Source organism: Empidonax traillii, unplaced genomic scaffold (genome assembly GCF_003031625.1).
Source record: "Empidonax traillii isolate 1590-97213 ecotype Southwest subspecies unplaced genomic scaffold, ASM303162v1 scaffold43:size1863611, whole genome shotgun sequence".
NCBI lineage: Eukaryota > Metazoa > Chordata > Aves > Passeriformes > Tyrannidae > Empidonax > Empidonax traillii.
Genome location: NW_020955236.1, coordinates 794,909 through 820,670, shown reverse-complemented (window position 1 = coordinate 820,670; position 25,762 = coordinate 794,909). Strand labels below are relative to the sequence as shown.

The following is a 25,762-nucleotide window of genomic DNA, read 5'->3' as shown; positions in this document are numbered from 1 at the left end:
AAGTTTACCAAAAGCAACACTTTTTTTTTTTTTTTTTTTATCCCCTTCAGTGTTATAATAGAACAGAAATAGCTCTAAAAGAGCTCCAACAGATGGAGGAGGACTTTTGATTAAAAAATAAATTGTGACTCACGATTCAGGTTTCTGGATGTAATAGAAAAGGAGTCCATGAATATGAATAGTGCTGGAAAGAATAGAGTGGAGATGAAGGGAGGTGAGAGGGAAAGGCACTGAAAGAGCTGAGCTGATTTACCTCCCTGCCTCTGATGTCTGTCAGGACAATTCTTTGGGTTTGCTGTAGCACTGATGAAAGAAAACAAGGCCAGCAGTGGACTCAGGAAATTTTCCTGTGATGGATTCCTTGGAAAAATGCTGCTGGCTGAGTGGTACTTCTGAAGAATACTTTCAGATTGTGCCTGTTGGTACCAAAATGCTGGGAAACCTTTGGCTAAATAAAGCTGAGCAGGGAAGTCAAGGGTTCTTTTTTCCTCTCTCCCACCCCTTCTAAGTAAAAATTACCAGGAAGAACATGGAATGACATAAAAATGGTGCCTGTCTTTGTGGAGACTGGAAATATATTTAAGGAAGTCATGTCCATGCACTCAGACCCGATTTCTCCATTTTAGAAAAAAAGGGGAAATGAGTAATTAAAACAGCTCTGGTTTTGTACTGACAGGACCCACAGGGCACAAAAGGGTTGCAAAAACCACCAGATTTTCAAGACTCTGCACGGGTAGGACAGTTCTTCGTGAAAAATCTGAAACCACAGCACTCTAATTTTAGAATCAGACCTTCTCAAGCTTCCTTTGTGACAGCTCTTCTGGCCCTGTAATCACATCACTGGTGGCCAAACATCTTGAACAAGGACAGAATTCGAACCCCACAATAAGATTAAAACCTACATTATGGCTGATGTAACATCCCAGAACCTATTACTGTACTGGAGGCAGGAGGAAAAGAATCTAATTAAACATTTATTTAATATTAAAATACAAACCAAAGTCAACTGGCAAATCTGGATTTTTCAACAAGAAAAATGCATTTCTGTTCACAGACACACGAAATGGCCACGGAATGGGAACACTGGCACAGGGAACCAGGAACTTCAGGGAAAGGAGATCCAGTCCTGGAGAGTCAGCTGAGCTGTTCACTGGGAGACAGGGAGGCTGCTGGCAGGTGAAGGGTTCAGCTGGGAGGATTCACCCTAGAACAGCAGTTCTCTTGAGCACGGGTAACTCACGTTGCTTTTTGCTGTATTCAAGTTCAAAATCTCCTCTTGGCTAATATTTACATCACAGCCTTCGATATTTATAAAATGGTGGAGGAAAACCAAGTGCAAAAGGGCAACACTATCGTTTTCTGAAAACAAGCTGCCTTTTAGTTCCTTATTCTTATTATAAATTCAATATCACTATTTAAAAATAATTAATATTTCTAAAAATATTACAATACAGGATAAACGTTGATTTCTCAGGTGTAAGAAAAATATGTTTAAAATAGAGGTGGCTGTTCCCAAGTACAAAATATTGCTGTTTGTAAAGGGTAACATGGTTGTAAAACTACTTTGGAGGGCTTATAAAAATACAAAACAATTTGCATTTACCGAGTGCATAATTATATATTAGTGCAAAAAAAAAAAAAAAAAAGAAAAAAAAACAGCCAAAAAAAGAAAAGAGCATATTTGCAGTCAGGAGAGAAATTGTCAGAGATTGGCAGAGGTCCGTAAAACATGGAATCTTTTCAGAGTCATTCTTATCAAGCCCAAATCCCTGTTAATTCTTTCCAAGCGATCTTCCAAGGCTTCCTAAAAGGAAGAGTTAAAGAAAGGGAAAAAAAAAAATTAGTAATATAAAAAAAGTCCATGATCCTTCTAGAAATTAAGAAACTCCTGTTTTTCCTGGTATCCTTTTTGAGGCATTATCACTATTCTGTTATCACCCAAAAACCAGAGCCAGACCTCCACACTTTCCATCTGATTTTTATGTGTGTATTTGGAGGTTGTTGGCTTTTTGTGACTTAGGAAAGTCCAGGAGATAAAGTTGACAAGAAATGGGACAAGCTGACAATTAGGGAGGCACATTTAGCAAAGAGCTGATCACTACAGTGAGTGGCAGTGCTGATGTTTTAATTTCAAACTGATTAATTGCTAACCAGGATTAGAATTTAGGAAACGCTGAAGTTGGGAGGCTTCACAGAGAGCTTTAAAACACAACTTTGAGACACTTGTTTCTATTAAAAGAGTCTGCAGAGCTTCCCAAAGAAGGCATTGTCCTGTAGTCCTCTTCCACTATTTATTTTTACCTTCTTACTTATATTTACAAGGAGACAAAAAACAACCAAACAAAACCTAAACTTTGCAATTTCTCCTACAGCACAACATCCTCTCCACAGTTTCAGGGATCTATTCCATAGGAACTGCACACTGTTAATTTATTGCCTTTATCTCTCAGGGTTATCACAAGAACAGACTATTCTTGCAGCAATTTGGCAAAATGCATCCCATGTACAAAAAATAGAGGATATAAACAATATAAAACAATAACATACAACCCAAAACCTGTATAAAAACTGCCACAGAAATCACCCCACACAGCAGAACTTTCCTCTGCGTATTCCCAAATTGTGGAAGAGCAATTTAACCGGACAGTCAGATGCAGGAGCTTTTTCACCTGATTCAGTCTTGCTTGTAAGGTCATTCTTCCCCCAGAACAAGGAATTCGACTCAGTGCAGCCTCAATCTAATAACAGAAAACACTTCAGCTGTAAATGAGAGTCTCAAGAGCCAATCTGAGCCCTCCCAACTCCTCTTACAGGAGGAGAGCTGAGGTGGAGGGATTACTGATACAGGCAGTTTTGGCCTTTATTATGGTCACAGAAGTGAGTGTTAAAGTGCCAATGCCCACTCACACTGTTTGCATTCCAGTGAGTGTCCTTCAGTGAAATGAGGGACAGAGAAGGTCTGGAAGTGGAGCAGGGAGGGACAATGGCCCATTCCCAGCGTGACCCTCAAACTGTGCACCGTGTGGACACCCAGCTCCCTCCCTCCCCTCTCATACAAAAACTGTTGTTTTCTCACAACTCAAAAACAAAAAAAAAAACAATCTTTGCCTGTTGCTTTTCTTGAGTCAGCTCATCAAAAAGCCTCTCAGTTTCGGCCAGAGTCGTGATCCTCGCCGTGTATTTGAAATCCTCCTCGCCGGGCGACGCCGCCCGCTCGTGGATCGGAGCTGAGCTCCCCTCGTCCCGAAGCGCCGCCTTCCTCGCCCCGCTGCTGATGGGATCAGCACAGGAGCTGTGCCTGCCACCTGAGTGCTGCCTTCCTGCCAACAAAGCAGGGGGGGTTTGGCATCCTTACCTTTGTCATTGTGTGGGAAACGATTACACAGGGCAGAGAAACAGCACAAGCAGCCTGATCATGGTGGTGTGTGAACCACGGACGGTGAAGCAAAGCCTCGGTCCCCTCGCCTTAAACAACTTGCCAGAAGAATGCAAAACATTTGCAGGGGTCATCTTTCAAGTGATCTTCGTAGCACAGCATATTTTTTTGGCTAGCAAACAGATTCGTCTGTTGTGCTAATTAGGAATTACTTCCACTGGTGCATTTCTAAATATCAGCAAGCAGAGCAGCTGTCAGGCAAACACCAGGCTAAATAAACGCATCAATAAATAAAAACAAGAGCAGAACGTTGTGACAAGGCTTAGGAAAGCGAGGAAAGATTTGGTTCAATCAATCATTTAAAAAAACCTGACAGAGCTGGTTTTATTACTCTTTGCTATCTGTAATGTTTAGCAGCAGGATTTTATTAGTGTGACTGAGGTACAGCTCGATTCAGACCCCCCTTAGATATGCACTGGATAACTGAGTTAAGCCCGGGGAAATGTGTTGTCCTTCTTCCTCAATTTAATTATTATTCTTGTTCTGCTGTGTTTGTGCACACACACACACACACATCAAAATAAAATACTGGATGGATGGTGTATCTCTGGCTCCAGGGACAAGACAAGAGTTTTAAAAGGGGATTTTTAAAAGCTGGACTTGGTGGAGTCAAGGGTCAGCTTTGCAGTTAAGCAGCTGTGGAAGGAACTGTGGTACAAAACACAGAAGAGTTTCCCCCCCACTTTGACAGATTTACCTTCTGCATCGTCCAGTGAGAGAAACTGGAGCCTCTTCCTTGGATTATTGTGCTGTAAAGTAGATGTAGCAGCAGTTTCCAGGTCATCGAGGAGTATATCAAACCTACAGAGCAGCAACCACACAGCAATGACTTGTTAGAAATCATGGGTCAGGCAACACAGAATTTCCTACTTTTTCACCTTCTGGTTAAATAAACCATTTGTTTTATAAAACTATTTATATCCCACAGGCACTGCAAGTCTTCTGATTCCTGTTCCTAGCACCATATCCCAATGTTCTCCTATTTGCACACACCAAAACACCTCACTGGCGTGGCTTTCTCTCGGAGCCAGACCAAGCTGTTGCTCCTGAGCACCCTGAGCTCCTGTTTCATCATCCACAGGAACTCTCAGAGTGGTGCTGGACATTTCTTATCCCTCACACTTTCATCTCACAGCAAAGTGTGTTCTCAAAGTCTGTGAGCTTTGCCAAGCAAAGATTTTGATAGAAACCACAGTATTTAGGAAGTTGGCAGAAAGGTAAGTTTATGTATATTTTAACATGCTTGTAGGTACCAGGACAAGCAGATAGGTCCTACTTGCAACTTTTATTTACATCTGATCTGCACCTACTCCACAGAGCAACTCTTCTTTAACTACTTCTCAGTGATCAGTGTTGTGGATCTGACAAACCCCACATCCCTTCTTGCTGTAGGTCAAGGACAGGAAACCACTCCACGTTTTCCTTGCCAGATTTTAAAAAGTCAAACTTCGCTTTATGTTCTGAAATCTTCACATGCCTCATTTCCTAGACCAGAACCAGCAGCATTAAGCCCCTATAAAATGATAATAACAATCTAATAACGATCAGAACCCAACTGTATTCCCCACACTCAGACCTTGTCACTGTGTTTTCGTTCCTGCCGAGCAAGTGGCTGAATCCAGGGGAGAGGTTTTCTTTGGGAGATCGTTTTGGGCTGTACGTCACAGCCACTGGTGCCAACATGATCTCTCTTCTTGCTGCAAAAGACAAATCATGTTTATCTCCCTTCAACCTCCCCGTGCAGAACCTCCCACTCCTGTGCTTACAGAACGCTCTCCAAAGCTGTCTACACGTTTATTTAAATTTGATGGAAAGTGCATCACAACACAGAAAAAGGAAAATAAATCCCATTTGCTGGGATTCCAGGCAGTCCCTTTCTCAGGCTGTCAGTGATGCAGCAATCCTGCCTCTATTTTACTCCCTCCTGTCATTGTCTACTTCGACTTTTCCAGTAAAACAAAGCCAAGTTGAGGAAGGCACTGACTTGGAGTGTTGGATTTCCTGGTGGGAGGAGGAAGGGACGATGATCTCTGGCCCGAAGGGGAGCTGAACCTTTTGGGTCTGTGCTGCTCCTTCCCTTTCTCTGGGGTGGCAGCTAAAGAAGCTTCAACAAACCCAACGGTTTGACGGCGGTTTGATGTTTCTGGTTAAAAGAAAAACAAACGAGTTCTTGTATTAACCCACCTTTTTCAATATGAGAACTCACAAATATTCTCCTGAACAACAATTGGCAAAGGCTGCATTAAAGTCTCCCTCACATCAACATCTTTGTGCTGTTTTGTACAAGTCTCTCTTCTGGTCACAGAACAGTTTAACTTCTGGAAAAGGATCTTTGCAGTGTGGGGGCCTTTCTTTCCTTTTTTTTTTTTTTTTAAAGGAAACAGTGGAAATCAGATAAAAGCATCTTTTGAGAAAGGAGGTTGGACTACCTGCCTGAGCCAAGAGTACAAGCATTGGAGACAGACTGGATGTTTTCTCAGGACAAGGCTCCTAAATCCCTGTTGTTACAACAAGCTCAGTGCATCCCACACATCCCAGCTTCCTTAGGGACATTCCAATCCACCACCACGAAAACAAAACTCCAGTGGATGCACAGCCAGAGCTTTCTCAGAGCTCCAGTAACTGTTTGGAAATACTGAGATATTCTTAGGAAAGAGGAGAAGTCTCCAGTTTGAGAGCCAACAGCAACCTTTGCCTTCCCTCTGTTCTAAACAAACCACCAAACTCTCTAATTTGGAATTTTCTTAGGAAAACCCCAGGAGTTTTGATGCTAACACTGTTTTTAGCCCTTCACTGAAGCCTGATGGAATTGCATGCTGAGAACACCAAAACCAAAAAGACATGCAGACAAAGAAAAGCCAACAAAACACACTCAGAAGTACAAAAATCAGAGTTACTGGCTGGTGGATCTTCTTTCTCTGTCTGTGTCCCCCAGTCTTTAAATACTTTTCCTTCTTCAAGTTCTTTAAAGGCTTTTATAATTGGTGCTTCTGACATCTCATGTTCTTTCTTCTCTGTTGTGTTTGTGGAAGAGTCTTCTTGGGAAGAATCTTTTTCAGGAGGAGAGTGATACCTTAGAGGATGTGAGGCAGTGGAGGGGAGAAAATGATCAAATATTTAATGGAGTGTTTTGTTTTTAAGGAATTGTACAGCACCTACAACACTGAGAATTTCTTTTTTTTTAACTCTGTTTAACAAATACAAAATCTAGAAATAGAAATCTAGTCAATAAAAGTTTTTACAAGGGTTCTCATTTATTCATTTTAGAAGTGTTTCACCTTTCCTCCTGGTGGGTGCTGAAGGAAACCAACTCACCTGGCAGGAATATAGGTATCCTCTAATCTGTTATCTTTGGGGCTTTCCTGGCCTTCCAAAGGCTGCCCAGTGAAGATGGAATATTCTGCTCCTGGTATCAGCCACTTCCTCCTGCTGACATCAGGAGTTCCCAACTTGCTGTGGGAATAAAAAGTTTCAAAAGGCTTTGGAGTTGTTTCTTCTTTTTTTTTCTTAAAGAAAAAGCTGATATTTATTCCAGTAAACAGAAAGAAATATACAGTAAACTTGTAAATACCATGGGAAAAAATAACTGCTTTTTAAAACACGTTTGTAAAGTCAAAGTAAGGTTGAGGTTTCAGCCTAAATTCCACAATCTGCTCAGAATGCAAAGCTCCCCAATGATTTTCCTGTCATTTAATGCTGCTTACTCAGACCAAGGTTTGGGTAACTGCAGTTCCCAACCAATTACACGACATTTGGTGCAGATTATTGCAGCAGTCCAGAGCATCTGAACCCAGCTGTCCTTTGCACACCAAATATTAGACAAAGGAAAAAACAAAACCCAAGAAAAAGCCACCACTGATGATGTGAGGGTGATAAATATTGACTTTTAAGCATCTGTTGGTATATTCTTATCTTGATTTGTCAAAACAATGTGAGTTTTTACACACAGCAAAGTAGATAATTAGAAAAAAAAAAATAAAAGGGTCTTGTTTCCCCAAGCCCTGAACCACAAGCACTATTGTGTAAATTTATCCTGCTGGGCATTCAATTGGAATGAGGCTTTCCCTGAGCCTCTGAGATCACTTAGGGACAGATTAACTTCTAAATCCATGTTGGCTCTTCCTGATGAACATGGTCTGCCCTGCCCAGGGCTTCCTTTTTTCTCTTCATTGGGGAGGGATCTGGTTCAGAAATATTAAAAGAGCTCTGAACAGAAATTTTGTCCCTCTAATATATTAATGCATCGATTACTTGTGTCTTTATAATCATCAGAAAATCATATTTCCCAAAATTAATACACGTGGACATCCATAAATCCCATTAATTATCATTTTGAGCTTCCCAGCATCAGTGCTGAGTGGGACAGACACTGAAGAAACCATAACTGAGTAATAAGAAATCCAAAGGAGGATAAAGTTTTTCAGATCTTTAAAACATTAAAAAAACCATCAAACAAACAAAAAAAAACCAGCAAAGAAACAAAGGAACAAAAGAAGAACCCAGATCAATTTTAATTCTCTTAAAATAAATTCCCAGTTGAGACTAAAGTGTGGATTGTCACTGAACTCCCACCCTGCACTCAGGACACCTGCACAAACTGCATTTGGAGCCATAAAAAGTTGTAATCAGCCTCTCAAATCAACGACACACGTGGGAAACCTCCAAAGTGCCGGCAGATTTAGATTTACTTATGATTTATTTTTATGATTTATTCAATTTTATTCCCAAATCCTTTGTTGAGCGTGGGAACCCCTATTCAGCTGAGCAACTGAGACCCATCTACCACTGCTTTGGGAAGACCAGAGACTCTGGTCAATCAACCCAAGTGCTGATTTGGCTTTCATAATTTCCTGGGAATTGAAGTCTCCAGATTTACGTTCCATGTGTGTTTAATCCACTTTAGCCCATGGACTGACCTCACCTCGACCCACTTTTAGCCAAAACACGTTAAAAAGCACCCCCAAACCCCTGCCCTGTTTTTCCCCACTGCTGGAACGTTCCCTCACCTGGCACAGGAGGTTCTCACCCGGTTCTCGGTGATGTGGCGAAGCTTCAAGGTGTTTTCATGTTCCACCTGCTTGAGCTGAGCCTCGAGTTTTCCAATTGTCCTAAGGGGGAAGCAGAAAAGATGCATTATGAGGTGGTTTCAGTGACACAGAAGACACTTTTTTTTTTTTAATTTATTTTTTTAGTTGACTCATTTTTATTCAGATACCCCGGAGAACAAGAGCAATTCTCCATTTCTGTGTATCTCTGTGTCTATCTAAATGTACATAAAAATATGGATCGGAATTGCAAGTTAAATAACTCAGGTAACCTGGCTAGAAAGACAGGAACAGGAGATTGATGCTGTGGCAGCAGCAGAAGTAGAAAAAAAAACCCCACATCCTAAAATAACAAGATTTTTAGTGTGTATAAGTAACATAAAACAAGAAATGCTTCATAAAATGTAATTAAACTGGCAAGATCTACAGACTTCATGATCTGGGAGCAGATGCTCAGGCCACAGTCTGTATTTCACATTGGTAAATCAGCAATAAGTTTCACAGTTACCTTTTTAAATCAGCAATCTGCACGTTTGCATCGAGCAATCTGTTTTCAGTTGTGTTTAATGTATCCTGCAAGGGCACAGAGAAAAAGAGTAAAAAGCCCAGGAGTGCATGAAAAGAAAAACAAATAACTCCACATTAAATACACCTTCCCATTTCTAAAGGTCCATTCAATCCCTTTGGCTTTGATTTTGCAGGATCTTTGCTGACTGGAAAATAAAACATCCCAAATTCCCCCTCTTCCCTCCAGGGCTCTGCAGGGGGAGCAAGAAGCTCTCAGTAAAAAGAATCACAGATATTTCCATGTGAGGTTTTTGCAAAATGCTTCAGTTAATTCAGCCAGTTCTATGGCCCATTATCCCCCAGTTTGCATGTTTGGTTTTTAATGAACTGCAGGGCACCCACCTTGACTCTTTCATGTTCTTTTCCAAGGGACTCGTATTCTCCTAAAAGCTACAAAACAAAACAAAAGGACACGAAAACTCACTCTGAGACCATCCACAATTATCAGACTGCTGCAAAATCATCCCAACTGCTTGTCTGCCACACTACAGGGGATCCAAAATGTCTTTTAATAGTATTTGTTCAGTTCTTCTTATCATCTTCCAAGTGGAAGAGAAAGTTATAGATGGGCCAAGAGGAGACAGAGCTACTTCCAGAATGTATTTCTAATTTTCAAATCATTTCTCTCTAAAGAAACTGAATGAGCGAACCAGGAAAACTCCTCAGTGACTCTAAAACCCACTTTGTATTTTGAAATCTCAATTGTAAAAAAAAAGAAAAAAAAAAAAAGAAATTAAAGCATGAAGTAGCTTTTCCAGCCAATACCCATTTGGCCAATCCAATTAAACATTCCATAAAGCTATTCCTGAATAATCAGAGGAACAATCCCTTTTGATTCAGCCTAAAACCACCCACAATGAACAGCTTCATCAGAGTTGTGACAAGGTATCAGAAATTTACTCCATCTCCAACGAACTTAAGAGAGGAAAAAAATAACTGTCTAAAATAACCTCACTTACATTCTGAAACATTTTGTTTTCTTCCCTCAGCCTGGTGTTGTTGTTGTCAGATAACTTGTAGGCCTTCTCAAAAGCTTCCTCCAGCTCCCTGAGCCTGGACTGCAGGCGGCTGATGGTGTTGTCCTTCTCCTTGTGGCTCGTCCTCATCTCCTCCAGCCGCTCCTGCAGAGCCTTGGAAGTGCTACTGAGGGCCTGGAAACGCTCCCTCCACTCTGCCTGCAGGAGAGAAAACATCCTTTCAACACCCTTCCCCTGGTAGATTACTTATTTCAGGGCAAAGAGTCACCTGCAATCATCCAAAGAGAAAACGAGGGTGAATTTAATGGGATTTTTTGGCTCATTTCTGTGATGCTTCAAGAATGGAAGTGAAGACTGGAAACCCCAAAGAGGCATTTATTTTAGAGGGGTTATGATATCTCGAGGTGAGGCCTCTGATCTCTGAGGATTGATTTGATTCCCAGCCCAGAAAAACGTGGGAATTGGTCTCTGCAGGCGTCCAGCTGACAGGACAAAGTGTCCTGTGATTTGACATTTATTTATGTCAAATTTATTATTTATGCACAACCAAAGAGGTCTGGCCCGGCCAAAAACATTGTGTAAATATACTTATAACTTATAGAAGTATCTATACTGTATAACTTTACTTCTGCCCTAGCACAGGTGAGATTTGCTTTTGTCACAGCTCGAATAAGAAAGTAATTTAAAAAAAAAATAAATCAATAAATTAGGAAAATTTAGAGAAAAACATGATAGACGCATCACAAGGTTTGACTCGTGAACTGTTTGATCCTTGCTGACCTGGAAAAAAGTTCATGAGTGAAAGTGCTGAGGATTCGGGTAGAGAGTCCAAAGAAACTCAGCTGGGAAAATCAGTGGTGTAACATGCTGGCTGATGTCACATTTTAAGAGAAAAGGTTGAAAATAAAAAGACAAAAGCACAGGAACACAGGTCAGCTCAACAGTGAACAAGCTTTTCTCTTACACTTTTACTAAAAAAGCAACTTGATTGAAGAACACACACTTACCACTTGCTTTTCCAGCAGATTATTCTTATTTTCCAGGGCTTTTATGCGAGCACTGGCTTCATTCAGAGCTGCATCCAGCTGCTCACACCTACTGAGAACACACAGATGACACCAATCTTCAGAAAATAAACCTCCATTTCATAGCCTTCTTTCCTTCCTCGAGCCTCCCCAGGAATTCAAGCTCTAGTAGAATACACATTTTAACACCAAGATACCCAGATTTTCAAGTGTAAAAACACCAAGAAAAGAGGGAGCCAGCGAGGAAGGACAAACAGCACCTGTCAGCAAGGCTTTGGTTGATTTTCCTCAGGTCCTGAGCAGATGGAATTCTCTGCTTTGCCTCCAGCTGCTGCTTCAGGCTCTGGATCTCGGAGTCGTAGTAAGCTCGCAGGTCAGCGACGTGGCGAGCGTGCTTCTCCCTCAGGTTCTGCCTCATCCTGGTTGGAAAATTCAGGATAAAAAGATAAAAAAAAAAAAAATCCAGCTATCCACATGTAATCATTTGGATATCTCACTCAGAATGAATTTGTATACAAATCTCTGTTACAGAACTTTTTTTTCCCCTTCAGATTAAAGCAAAGGAAGTTTTGTCATTTATTAATGCAAAGGTTTCTCTGCCTTAGAAATAGAAATCATGGTTATTACATACAAATAACACAGAAAAACCACAATGCAAAGCTTTGTTTTTCACAAGCTCTCCCACATGGAATGTGTGCAAAGCACGAGGGCTTCAACAGTTGAGGATTTATTTTTCCCAAGTCCAGGAATTCTGTGCTGCTCCCACCATTTGATTTTAAAGAGGAAACCAGAATCCCTCCAGAACTTTGAAATTCTCTGCCTAAATGAACCCCCTCCTGCAGCCCGTGAAGGAAGGATGTGTTTTTATTTTTATATATAAAGAGAAATAACCAAATAAAACCTAGAAAATTGTTTTGCCTTCCAGTTAAGGCTTTGACGTCCAAGGAAGATAAAACACAAATATTGTGCCTTGGAATAAATAGCACGGTCTAAAGAAGACTAAATATTGTGGGCTAAAGAAAATTAATAGGTTGGTTAAAGAAAGACAATTGTAAGAAGTGGAAAATGACTGTTCTATTTGTACCCCAGCTGTATTTTAAGGGGCAAAAGGAGAATTAAAAATGAGAAAAGAAAGCTGTAACGTCCAGCTCTGTTCTAAGCAAACAGAATTCACACGTTTTCTTTGGTTCTCTGCTGGTTTTGTTTGGTTTTTTCCATGAAAGTCACAACTCTGACTTTTTAAAAAAAGGGAAAAATGACTTACTGTGACATTAGCACGGGGTCTTCAACAGGTGCTACTGCAAGGCTGTAATCTGGCCAAGCGCTGTCAGCACCCTGAGCCCCAGGGGATGGAGTTAAAGTCAATGTTTGTTCCTCCTCGGTGCTGACTGAGCCGTCAGGATCAGCCTTTGGGAAGGGGGAGCTGCTCCTGCTTTCCCCTTGGAAAGGGGGATTTCTCCAGAGGTGCAGGGACACAGCTCTGCTGCTGCCAGGGTGGGTGGGACAATCGGCCAACTGAGAAGAACGACTGGTCTGTGAGAAAGAGTCTGTGTCACAATGGCTGGAAAATCCTGGCTCTGCCATGGAGTCTGGAGAAAAGGGAGTGATCTCCTCAGGAATATGGGAGAAACAGCGCCCTCGGCTCTGCTGAGCTGGCTTCATGTGCAGGGTCGGGTCCAACGTCAGGATCTAGGAGAGAAGTCACAACGCTAAAAAAAATTGTGATTTCACTTTTGGGCCTGTAAATGGAGGTGATCTGAAGACACCAGTAAATAATGTAACCCTTCAGGCGTTACACTGAATATTGCTGCAATCATTTGGTAGTGACAAGTAAGAAGGTGCCTGATGAAATGACAAAACACATTCCCAAATTTCTAAGCTTCCGTTAATAAAGGACATATCCAGAAAGCCTTTGAAAACTTCCCTTCTGCAAACAGAAGGTCTATGATCTGTTTGTGTGTTGAAACAATAACTCTGTAGGTTAGAAAAGCACTTGATGAATTATCTAAACAACACAGTCCCACATTAGCCATCATGACTGGATCATGTACAGGACTGAGAGCCGGGTAAAAAAAAAGAGAGATGGTAAAGAATCATTTCCACAACCTGTGCTGTTTCATGGGAAGCACTAAGGAATTCCTGCCTGTGCCCCTGCAGTTCCAGGGCATTCCACGAGCATTCCCAGCACAGGCACAGCCGGCCCTGCCCCATCCTCAGGGTTGTGCTGTGAAGGTTCCTCCTCCCTCGGGGTGTTCTCAGAGGTTCCTCCCAGCTGGATCCTTTCCCGGGCTGGTTCCTCCCTCCAACTGCTGTTCCAGCCGAGCACTGGAGGTGGCAGCAGGGGCCGCTTCATGGGAAACCAGCCCTGGATTCAACAGATCCTCAACTGAGCCGGGAAGTAAAGAAATTCGTGTTACCTCTGGTGGGTGACTCGACTGGGAAGAAGGCAAAACATTCTGGTCTGGCATCTGCTTGTTTTCTCTTTGTCTTTTATGATAAATGTCCTTCAGGGATGACAACTTCCTTTCCTCAGCAGGAGGCAACTTCAACAGGCAAAATTGCTGCGTTACTTTTTTGGAACACAATCCTCCATCCCCAAAATAAATAATAATAATTTTTTTAAAAAAAGCAGCTTTGGGGTGGGTTTAGCTAATAAAGCAGTTCAGGATAGAAGGCAGCTTCATTTAATGCACCCACAGGTTAAAAAAGAGTCTTTAAGGAGGCACCTTTAACACACAAAATGAGTCACTTTTCATGTCCTACACAGTTTCTTCTGAATAACAAAAGGAGGACAATAAATTCCAAGTGAGATTAGTGGGGGTACAGGAATAATGAAGGAGCAGAGGAGGAGAGACTGAGCTAACAAGAGTTCTCACAGAGAAGTTAAATTCTGGAGGGCTGGGTCTTTCCAGCATAGGAAAAAAAAAAGCAAAGATAACAAGGAATTACAGGACAACTTTTAACCACAGACAAAGTTTACCTGATCTGCTGTTACTTTCGTGGAGAAAACATCAGCAAACTCACTTCTGAAATTCTCTGGTAGAGTGTGATACAGCTCCTTTTCATCTGACTTCCAGTATGAAAGTCCTGACAAAGAAGAAACATCAAAATATAAAATAAAAAGATAAATTTCAAGCTCAGGGCTACAGAACAGGAATCCCAAAATCCATTAGTGGAGTGTTATTTTGTCTTCCACGAGAATGCTGTGTTAGTTCTTTGCATCTACTGCTTAACGATCTTATTAGAGCATTTGGTACCAGGAGGGACAAAAATCTCAGTGCAAGGCACAGGCAAGAGAAGCAGCATCACATCACACCACACAGCACCACAGTCACTGATTTCGAGGGGGTAAATCTTCAATTAGCACAGGTTTTTGTATTTCTAATGATTCTAGTGGAGCACTTCAAGCTGGTGTCAGCCAAGGGATGATCCCAGGCAGCCACTGGATATTCCAAACTCCTGGGTTTGGTGTTGGGCAGCACTGTGGGACATGCAGGACACGCTGCCAGGGCTCAGGGGGGCACAAGAGGAACACACAGACACTCAACCCCACTCCAATTCCTTAAATGTGGCCCTCTCTCAGTGGCTGGCGAAGCAGCAATAATTTACACACTTTGCAGGGCTGCATCTCAGTGCCCCTGTTTGGTATTGACAGGAATCCACCCTGTTATGATCAAAATATGGGAATTAGTTGTTTGGCTTTCATCAAAAAAAAAAACAACAACCAAAACTCACAACTCCCAAACTGTGAAAAACCCATCACCAACCACCCCTCCCATCCAGCCCCCAGAGCAACAAAGCCAAACCACAAAAAAGCAATTTAAGAATCCCCAACATTAGCAGGTCAATGATGCTCGTATGTGAAGCATCATTTGAGAGCTGGCCGTGATTTTAATGGTAATTATGTTATGAAACAGTTTTAAACACAAAGCTCAGCTTTGAATCTTGGGAAATTTGGGGGGAAAAAAAACCACATAAAAAACAACTGCTGCATGTCCTACATCTGCCAGCAGTGATACAAAGGAGCTGCAGCAGTTTGAAAACAGGAGCAGGAAAAGCAGATTTATGCTAAATCAAAGCCTGGCAGTGCTTAAATCCTCCTCACCTCCCTGCAGATATTGGAGATGCATTCCAGTCAGAGCACTGAAAAAAATGAGAATTCCAAAGAAAAAGGAAAGACAAGTGCAATAAAATGAACTCTACCTGAAGCTTCAGACACCAAGGAATTGGGACTTTCCTTCGGTTGGTTGAGGTAAAAAGTGTAAGGTGGCAAAGCAGCATCAGTAAGGTTTGTCTGAAATTACAAAGGGAAAACAAATTTATAAGGAAAGTCACAAGGTAAGGAAAAAAAAAAGAAATCAAGGGTGTAGTATTTTTTAAATTGCACATAAATGTTACTGCTCTTTTTAAGCAAAAAAATTGAATGTGATTATACAGCATGACCCAAACCTACATAATTTATATTGAGAGCAATCACAGTTGAAAGGGGAACTAAGATATGCCTCATAATTTAAAAATGTTTATATTTTTATACATATTTATATTTTTTATATATAGATAAATATTCCTATTTTCTATAAAGTGCCTGTGTGCTTGTGGAGCATTTTTGAGATTAGCTGGTGCAGAAATACACATTTGGGACAGTCATCTCAACCTTCTTGTTCCTTAAGAGGTACAAGAGAGATGACTTAATAAAGAGTTACTTCCTCCCTCATCCTAAGATTGGAATTTCACCTATTCAGTTGTTATGACTCCACCTACCCCAAATTTGGAGGTACCACTGTCATCTCAGACAGACAAGATATTCCACATCCTTCTGCTCATCACTCCCAACTTTCCAAACATCCCCAAAGCAAAACTTTGAAAAAAAAATTCACATTATTTAATATTTGACACAACTCTTCTCTTCCTTAACCAAAGGGAGGGGTGGCACTGATAGAACACCAGGGCAGCTGCTTAAAAATTATCATCTCACTTTGCTCTTTTCTGCTCTGCTTGGGGCTTTTTGTTCCATCAGTGCAGCTCAACCCACACACCTCACACAAGTGAGGACTTAACAGGACAGGAACCACTCAGCTAACAAAAGTAACAGAGAAAAAAAAAATCAGAGCTAAAGCTGTTCAAGCTTTTGCAGGAATTACCATCTCACCTCAAGGCTATTTTGCCCCTCTTTAATGTTTTTATTTAGGTATTTCCTTTGCCTAAGGAGGAAGAAAGGACAAGGAAGGAACAGCAACTGCATTCTCACAAAGGAACAGAAAGATAAAGGTTTGGGACACTGAACATGCTGGAAGTAATTCCAAAGCTTCCTAGCTGGAGGGGTGGTGATTGCTCATGTTGCATAACAGACTTTTGGATCAGAAATATTATATGTGATTAAACTTCCCTCCTCAAAATAAATCAGATTTGTGGACACACAGAATTATCAGCTCAAAGGGATGAGAGAGGGGGAACCCAAACTCTTCTCAAAAGAAGTTATTTTGAGCTGATTCAACCTGAGACTCCTGAGAACACTAAAAAAGCCCAAACCAAACTAAACAAACAAACAAAAAAAAAAGCAGTTAAAGCCTTAACACACCAAGAATTTAATGTGCCAAAGGAGGCATCACCAGCTGACAGATCCTTCAGAAAATTACAGGGCACAATAAATTGCCACAACCTGAAGCATCAATTGAGAATGTGGTCATTATGTCCATGAGGAAGCAACATGTGCCACTCAGGGAGGTGTGAGACAAAGATGAATAAAATGAGCCAAAATCACCATGTGCCTGAGTGTGGAACGATGCAAGAAGTCAACTTTGCCCACATGAACTTTAAATAATGAATGGGAATTGCTAAATGCTAAATATGAAAGGATGTGCTGGATGAGAACATGCTGGAACTCTGCAAAAATCCCAGTGACAAGAATGGCATCAGAAAAAGCAGAATAGAATAAAAAGAGGCTTACATTCTCGAGTGGTGGCTTCTTCACTTTCTCATTTTCTTGCATAGAGTTCACACACCCTTCATCTGCAGTTATCCTTTTGGGTTGGTTTTGTTTCAGCTTCTGTGCCCACGACGTTAAAGATTTACTGGATGGTAAGAAACACACATATTTAAGTTATTTCCCCCAACAAATCTGCAACAAATAAACACTGCAGGTGCAAACCTGCATCCCACAGGGACATCAGGCTAAACAAATACATTTAGCTATCAAGCAGCAGAGTTTTTTTACAATCCAGAAGTTCCATTCAATTCTGGCCCATTCCCAGCGACCAAGAGCTGTTTACTCCATGGGAACTGCCCGCAAGAAAGTTTATCACTTACCTGGCTTTCTTCCCACATGGAGCTTCATCAACTTTATGCTCAAATTCGTCAGGAAAAACCAAAATATTGCTCCTTCCTGGCGAACAATTTCCCTCTGTTCTTTTTGGTGAAAGTTCAGCTTTATTTTGAACTCTGGCTACGACCGCGTCACTCTGCGACCCCACCCCGTGCCCGTGTCCTTGGGAAGGCTCCTCCATGGAATCCGTGGCCGTGCCGGGGTTGGGCTCGGATGTGGAGAGGGTTCCGTAGCCGCTGTTGGCGGAGGCGTCGCTGGCTCCACATTCCTGCTGCAGGTGGGTCGTGCCGGGCCGGCTCTCGGCGTCGCTGGATCGCAGGTGATGGGCGATGCTCTCGTGTTCCTCGCACAGCTCGGAGCGCATCCCCATCGGAACCGCCGCCGGTGGGAAAGGGGCTGGGAGCGCGGCGGGCACAGCCCGGCTCTTCCCGGCTCCCCAAGCGACGCTCCCAAACTTCACCAGCTGCCGGATCTCAGCCTGAATCAGCTGCACGGAGGGAAAGGCGGAATTCCCGTGAGGTGGCGGCACCGATCCCACCTCTGTGTTGGCACTTCGGTGCGATCGGTGACGCAATCGGAGCGCTCGTTTCACGAGCAGACACCTCATGCATGGAGGAGAGCGCCACGTACAATGCCCATGGGAACAATCCCTCAGTCCATGCAGTGAATTCCAGGCCTCAGGAATCATTAATTCACGTAAAAACATGCATGAATGTATTCACTGACTGACTGCCTTCAGAACCACAGCTGAAGAAAGACAAACTATCCACAAACGTGGTCTGCTAAATTTGGGTCTAAAGCAGTTTTTAACTTGGATATTGTGTATTTTTAAGGATTGCAAGGACGCCTCACTCGAAGGATTAACCATTCCTCTATTATGCTAATAGGAATAATGGACCTCTGTAAGATTATTTGCACAAAACTTGACTTTAAAACACCCAATTTAGATCCTATGGGACAACACGAAGATCTACATTTGGATTGCTCTGGTGTCTGATGGGATGGAACAATCCTCTGACTGGATCACCCCATTTACCAGGTTACTTAAGCTGCAATGTCTGCAAAGAGTTATTTCAGTGCCCAAGGAGGGTTTTTTTTTTTTCCAAGTTTTCCAGTTGTGCACTGGAAGTGCTGGAACAGCTCTGAGAAACAAGTGATGCCTTTGCCAAGGGCTGTGCAAAGACTGCCATCAGTGCCCATGGAAAGCACTTCCCAGAGTTATCCTGGGATTACTGAACTGCAGGAGCACCCAACTCTTCTCACACATGACAAGAGCAGCCTAGAGGGTTGCTTTCAATGCAATATTTCAAATTAATTATCTCAGGATAAAAGAAAAAAAAAAAAGAAAAAAAGAAAAAAGCCCTTGCAATAATTTTGAGGACAGGACTACAGGACATCCCTCACACGTGAACAGCTGCTGGAAAGCACAAGTTGAACAAAAATCATTTGTTCTCTTAAGGTAAGAAATAAAAAAATAAGAAAATTTCAGAGGAATCTACGTGTAACTCTAGTCAGGACCAAGCCTCAGATGTTTTACTGAACAACTGAATTTCAGCTCTCTATGCCCAAAGCAACAAACAAACAAAAAGCTCGAGGTGAAGTTTTCTTCCATAACGAAGTTTTTTGTTCTGTTAATGATTTCAATCGTGAGTGCAGCAATTGTTTGCACTTTAATTCTGAACTCTGGCAGAAAGGTAGGGAAGGGAGAACAAAAGGGGAAAAAACAGAACTGGAGGGTGAGGAGGGAGATCAGATTCCCTGCTGACATTTCATCTTCGTCATCAATACCCCGGGGTTGGAAAAGTGAAAGGCTACAATTCCAACCAAACTGCATTTTAACTTCTCTTTGCATGGTCACAAAGAATTGCAAGGGATGGAACAACCTGGGGAAAATAAATTAGGTTTTTAAAGTTTGGGGATTGCAGGAAAATTTGGTTTTAAATCCTCTTCAATAAAGTCTGATCTTAGGATGACCCACAGGTGGTGACAGCTCATCTGCTATTGTACAGGTCATACAAAGCAAGGACTGACCCCACTGATTCCAAAAAGAACTCAGGGTTTCTTGATCCCTATTTTCACATGGATGAAGATGTATTTTTATAAGCACAGCTGGTCTTGAAAGCCAGCCCAGAGCAAACCTGCTCTCAGGCATGGCAATGCTGATGCAGCCCTCGCTTTTCTACCCCAAATTGGTTATTTTTTCTGCCTCTTTATTATTCTCAGTAGAATGTGTTGAGTTGCCTGTGTTTTCACAGGTCACTGGGTCACCATTTAAGTTTGGAACAGCTCCATTTACTTTATCTAATGCACCCACAAACTAAGTTGCAGCTGTTGATTTAGTAAATTTAGTAAATTTACTAACTGTTGAGTTAGTAAATCCCTGCTGGCACCACACCCTCAGCTCTTCCAGAGGCAGCCTTTCCTATTTAAAAAAAGGACAACAACCAGCCAAGCCAACACAATGGATTAGTAAAGACCATGATCAGCAACAAGTGAATCAAACCACTGCAGTCAGAGGGAGGAAATAACAAAATAACACAGGTAACAAAACACTGGTGGGAGGAAAATGCCAAGATGGGAGGCACAGGGAGGGGAGGGGATGCAGGAGGAAGAGGATAAAAGGACAGTACCTCTTGTTAATTCAGCTCAGGAACTGCTGATTACTACTAGTGTGGAGGGCACCAGGAAAGGGAAGGGAAAAACAGCAACCAAAATAATGAGGATATTAAGCATTGGATATTTACAGTATTACTGTCTCTAATGCATGCAAAGACATTACTCCTGTTCTAAAGGATAAAAATGTGGTTCAGCCAAAGTGGGAACCTTCACAGGGGTCATTTTTCACTGTTAGAAAGGAGATTGTTCAACTGAAGGGTGAAATAAGTGTTCAGCTCTTACAGGGATGGTTTTCCTATGCTGTGCTGTCTGGATGAGGGGATGACAAGCAGTACAACATTTTCTAATGAAAAGAAAGCTACAGTGGCTCAAAAGCAGAAATTAAACAGTCAAACAGTCAATAAAAACCATCTCACACCTACAGTTATCACGTGGGCATTCTGAACCACACGTTTGTGAAAACAAAACAGCTGAAAACAAAGAACCAACAAACCTCTCCTGAAATGGTTCCTACCAGTGACTCTGTTAATCAGCCAAGGCTGTCTCGAATTCCAGTCATCCACTTCCATTACCTGCCTCTCTGCATTGTTTTGGAGGGAGGAAAGAAACATTTCAGCCTCATCTCCCTGCGGGGCCAAATCATTACTTAAATCATTTCTTACCTGGATCTGATGGTGAAACTGCTCCTGCTGGGCAACTATTTGTTGCTGACATTGTTTTTCCACCAGTCTCAGCAGCTGCAGCCACCTTGTCTATTAAATCACAGAGTAAACCAATTAAAAATACAGTTATGTTGCATCTCTCAACCTCTCCCTGCAGCTACAAATAGCTTTGTAATCCTATATTTAATGCAAAGCTGAGTAACAGCCCCGTGGTTTGCCCACCCCCCTCATCCCTGCAGCCCCCCACGTGTCACTCAGGGCACACTGAAAGAAGAAACAGCTGGCAGGAAAGCCCAGGCAGATTTTGGAAAGGTTGATCCGGATCAATTAATTAATTCAATTCATTAAAGGCAGTTTTAAAATCGAGAATTAAACATCCCTCTGGTCCAGGGAATCATTCACTTCACTAAGAAACTCTGCAGCGATCCAGCTAAAGGCCAGGAAGCACAAATATGCAGTGAAAATAACAAAAAAAAACCACATTATTTATAAAAATCAAATGTATAACATTCCTAAAACATGGCAAAATGTGGTGTTGAAACACTATTTGACGCCAATGTTTATGGAGCCTGGTGCTGGAAGCACAGGACACACACATCAATATTCTGTTCCTGGAGGTGTTAAAGAAAACCCAAATTAAGCATCTGTCAGGAGACTCTGTGATGGATCACAGCCAGAAAGCTCCAAAATTCTGCAGGAACAAGCCCATGGTGTGGCAAATTAATGTTCCTTATGATGACTAAAAATATTGATGATATATAAAATAAAAAAGGGCAAAAAAAAAACATTGGGAAAAGTGTTGGGGAGATTTAGTTCATCAAAAGCCCATCATTGTTTTTGTGCTGCTTTAAACAAACTCATCACCTCCACATCTTTACAAATGGGACATGTAAATAAATCAAGCAAAACAGAACTATTTTTAGAAAGAAAAATTCTAGTTTCTAGGATCACTTCAGCTTGAAGTGCTACAGTTTTAAAGGTTTACATTTTTCAGTTCAAAAGCTGAAAATTGCCATAAAGTCCAGCCAGGTGATCAGTTCACATGTGTCAATGGATCTGCCTCATCAAGAAGAATAAACACATACATGTGTATATAAATCCATATACTACATCATTAGATTTGCCTTCCAAAATGCAAAGAAAATACATTAAATGCAACTTTTCCAGAATAAACCTGAAGATCAGTTACCTCACAGGTCTTCACAATTTCCGTGTCAGCATTTCCAATGTCCTGGATGTCTTGCATAAAGGAGGCAAAGAGCCCAACAGAGCCAGGCTTTAATGAGGGCCTGGAATTCCCTGAGTAACCAGAAACTCCATTGGGATTGGAGGAAGGACTTCTAATGAAACAGGAGGAAAAACAGCTCAATTACTGATTGTGCCACTTGTGCAACACAGTGGCCAAAACAACACACTACATATGCTGGGCAGCCAGGAAAGGAACGGTACTCTTAATTTACACACTGAGACTCTCATCATCTTGGAATAAAAATGATACATTCCCGAGGGGATTTTTCAAGCCAGTGTCAAGGAATTCACTCTCATCCTACACAATCTGAAACTGCGGTAGTTTTCCAAGGATAATCAGCACAGATAATGCTGCTCACTGGTACAAACATCAAAAAAGAGTGGTTTGGGAAGTGCAGGACTGAGGCCTCTTGGAGGAGTGATGTGGGCAGGAGTGACTTGTGTCACCTTAACAGGGCAGTCAAGAACCACCTGTCACTTGGGCCATCAGGCCATTCTTGCACTTCTGATTCCCTGGGAATAAATCAGGCACTGAACAGCAAAACAACTGGGTTTTCCTAAGCTGCTGCTCTCAAAAAATGACTTCACACAAGGCAGGAGCTTCCTAAAAAATGATCTCTTACAGTTTGGCCAGGACAGGCTCCCTCCTTCCTCCCCCATTCTAAGAAACACAAGGCAGTGGAATTTAACTAAGAATTTAGGGAAGAGTTCACAGTTCTTTCAGTAGGGCTTTCCTCTAAAAAGAAAGTAAAAAGAACCCTGAAATACACTGCAATGTTACACATAATTTCACCTTAATAACAACATTGCTGTAAAAACATTCGAACTAAGCAAACCCAAAATAATAAAAATAATTGTTGGGAATTCCTTCAGCACATTACCTGTTACAGTTCGAGTTACAGACAGAGCTGGGGGTGTTCCTGACATCAGAGTCTGCAGAAGATGAGGGGATTTCCTGTACAGGATTCACCACATCCCAGTTTTCCATATCTTGGTCCCCAGTACGTTACCCTGAGAACAGACAGAAACAAGAATCAACTTGTTACCTTAAAAAACCATCTGACTTTTTTGTTTGAAGACACAGAATTAAAGAGACAGTTGCTTTGGCTAAAACACACCCCAGAAAGTGCAAATATTCCACAAGCAGCCCCTCTCCCTTCTCCTGGGCTGCACCTGCACGCAGGAGCTCCTCAGTTAATCTCATGCCTGTTGGGACTCCTGCAGGTCAAAGACACTCCCAATTGTTCAGCACAGCTCTGGAATGGGCAAAACGGTCCAGGTAAAAACAGCCTTGGTGGGGTTTGCTTGGTTGGTTTTTTTTTTTAATCTGAAGCTCCACAGAGCATTTTCAAACCTTCTGTGAGAACACCTTTAAATGCAACTGAGGATCTGCAGCTTCCCTGGGAGAAACACACCCACCCAAAACTACAAACACGAGACCCGCGGAGTTAAATTAAACAAACTGCACTTGACCAACTCTGCCCTTTCTGTGTCCAATATCTGCCTCACTTTCTTCACATATCCCTCGCTTCGTTGTTATTATATAACATTAACGCAGAAAGCTTTGAAACTGTTCTGAGCTGCATCTCTCAGAGATGAATAAAACAAGAAAAAAAAGCAGTCAGACAGGAATCCCACAGCAGTTCAAACCAGCAGCTGGTTAACTGAAAGCACCATAAATAAATAAACACACAATACTCATCGTCTTACAGCTCTCAAAGCAGGGTGGCTGTAGAGAGACTAAAAGATTCTTCTACTCTAAGAAAACACTTGAAATGGATTAATTAATCAGTCCTTACATAGTGCTTATTTCAGCATGTTCTACACCCTGGTGAATTCAGCCCTTGTTCTAACCCTGAAGAAAAACCCCTATGATCATTTCACGGATGGAGAGTGAAAAGAGACATTAGGAAATATCCTGTGATAACTCCAAGAATAAATTCCTGCTGCCTTAAAGCAGCACACCACCTTTAAAACACGACCCTTCCTCTTCACAGGCCTCACAAAGACGTGCTGATGGGTTTTACAGACTCGTGTTTTCCTCATTTTTAAGTGCGCAGAGACATCTCTCTAACAGATAGCTTTGGAAATATAGAATATTTCCACCAGAAGGAAGCTGATGGAGAGCTCCCTGATTTTCCCCTGTTTTCTTGGAGCCTGTTTGGCTCAGCAGAAATGTTTTGGGTTTTTTTTGGGTACTCACTCACACCATCTCCTCTGGGTAGGGCTGAAAACGCCAGAATTCAAAGGAAGTTACCAGAGACACACATATCCCTTTGGCAGAGCTTCTTGGGATACAGAAGGAGGAGAAGAAGGAAAAAAGAAGCCTTTCTTCTTTTTCTAGCGGTCAGAAGCTTGGAAAACTTGGAGGTTATCAGAGCTGGCAGCTAAAGCTGATGCTGGGAGTGTCTGTGGAGCAGCTGGATGTGGGATCAGTCGCCCCCAGCACGGGCGGCCTATCTGAGCAGCACAGCAATGGGTGGGACTTAGCTGTGACACAGGCTCGTTTCATAACCTCATTACAATCAAAAAAAAACATTTCGCGAGCTGTACCGGGGCTGCGGGAGCGCCGAGCCGCCATCCCCCGACCCCGCAGAGCAGCACGGTCCTTATACGGCCACGGCGCTGCATAAAGGGACAGGCTCGGAAAAGAAAAAAAAAAAAAAAAAACACAACACACGAGGGTTTTTTAGCTCTGAAATATCAGCGCCGGTTTGGCCGCAAGCGCCGGAGCCGACACAGCTCCCGAGCCCGGGGGGATCCGCATCGCCCCCTGGGCCAGACCCGCTTCTTTGAGATCCCGCGCAGGTCCCTCAGGGCTCCCGGGGCGCCTCGGTGCCCCCTCGCCGCCAGGCCCCGCGTCCCCAAGGAGCTTCTGCGGGACCCCGCGAGGGGACAGCGGGCCTGGGGCTGCAGTGCCGCGGTGTCCTCAGGAACGGCCCCGGCCCCAAAGGCTTGGCCTCCGCGGGGACCCCTCTCGACACGTCTGCGCCCCGAGGGCCGCCTCCTTTCAGCCCTTGCCCCCTCCCCTGCCCCGTGCGGGCCCCCTGCCCTCCCAAGCGCCGCGTCCCTCCCGCGGTGCCCCCGCGGCCCTCCCGGGTCAGCCCCGCTCCCCTCACGGTCCCTTCCCCATCGCCCCCCTCGGCCAAGCCCCGCCCTCCCACTCCCATTGGGCGGCCGCCCCTCGCGCTCCCCGGTGTTGACAGCGCCGCCGCCTCTGATTGGCTGGTGCTCCCGCCACTCTCCGGGCGAAGGAGCGGGGCGGCGGGGGCGGCTCGGCGGCTCCGGGACGCGGCGCTGGGACGGGGCCAAACCCACCGCGGGCCCGCCCGGTTCCTTACCCGCATCGCTGGGAGCCCGCGGCGCCCGGCCAGCCGCGTGTCGCCGCGGCCGTGAGGCGATGGGAGGCGCGGGCCCTACGGCGCCCGCCCGGAGATCGGCGGCGCCGAGTTTCGAACGGCGGGGAGGGCGGAGGGCGCTCAGGGCCCGAGCGCCGCGCGCCGATTGGCCGCCTCGAGCGCGCGCCGGCCCGCGCCTCCCGCGCTGATTCGCTGCGCACCGGAGCCCGCGCGTCGCCGCGCGAGGATTGGCGCGCGCGGCCTCCCGAGGAGCCCCACTGGCGGGGAAGGGGAGGGAGCGCGGAAAGCCCGCCCTCCGCGCGCAGCGATTGGCTGCTTCATGTGTCAATCAGCTCGACGGCCCCGCCCCTCACTTGCGCCGGGCGCATGCGCGGCGCGGGCGCGGCGGGGCCGGCGGAGGTGAGTGAATTGTCCGGGATTTGTTTCCTCTTTTTTGGGGTCGAACGGCGGAAACAGGTCGAGGGAACGTGAGGTTTTAACCCTGTCCGTGAAGAGTTGTCAGTCC

At 43.6% G+C, this 25,762-nt stretch overlaps 1 protein-coding gene across 3 annotated transcripts; it reads right to left on the bottom strand.

Annotated features, from left to right (window-relative positions):
• Window positions 1-1,185: 1,185 nt before the first annotated feature.
• MPHOSPH9 (M-phase phosphoprotein 9) lies at window positions 1,186-25,329 on the bottom strand. 3 transcript variants are annotated; one of them, XM_027878553.1, is made up of 24 exons: window positions 25,240-25,329; window positions 22,780-22,909; window positions 21,840-21,990; window positions 20,651-20,740; window positions 17,357-17,859; window positions 16,998-17,121; window positions 15,254-15,344; window positions 14,031-14,137; window positions 13,468-13,593; window positions 12,315-12,739; window positions 11,311-11,469; window positions 11,033-11,120; window positions 10,008-10,223; window positions 9,391-9,438; window positions 8,990-9,054; window positions 8,443-8,544; window positions 6,752-6,889; window positions 6,334-6,509; window positions 5,421-5,579; window positions 5,013-5,133; window positions 4,134-4,237; window positions 3,109-3,320; window positions 2,670-2,738; window positions 1,186-1,804 (listed from the first exon to the last, which is right to left on the bottom strand). In XM_027878553.1, the coding sequence occupies exons 2-24, from the start codon at window positions 22,884-22,886 to the stop codon at window positions 1,703-1,705; spliced, it is 3,483 nt and encodes a 1,160-aa protein (XP_027734354.1). In that variant the 5' UTR covers window positions 22,887-22,909; window positions 25,240-25,329; the 3' UTR covers window positions 1,186-1,702. The 3 variants fall into 3 exon arrangements, with proteins under 3 accessions (XP_027734354.1, XP_027734352.1, XP_027734353.1); XM_027878551.1 differs by lacking the exon at window positions 25,240-25,329 and adding an exon at window positions 24,102-24,550; XM_027878552.1 differs by lacking the exon at window positions 25,240-25,329 and adding an exon at window positions 24,108-24,550.
• Window positions 25,330-25,762: the final 433 nt, after the last annotated feature.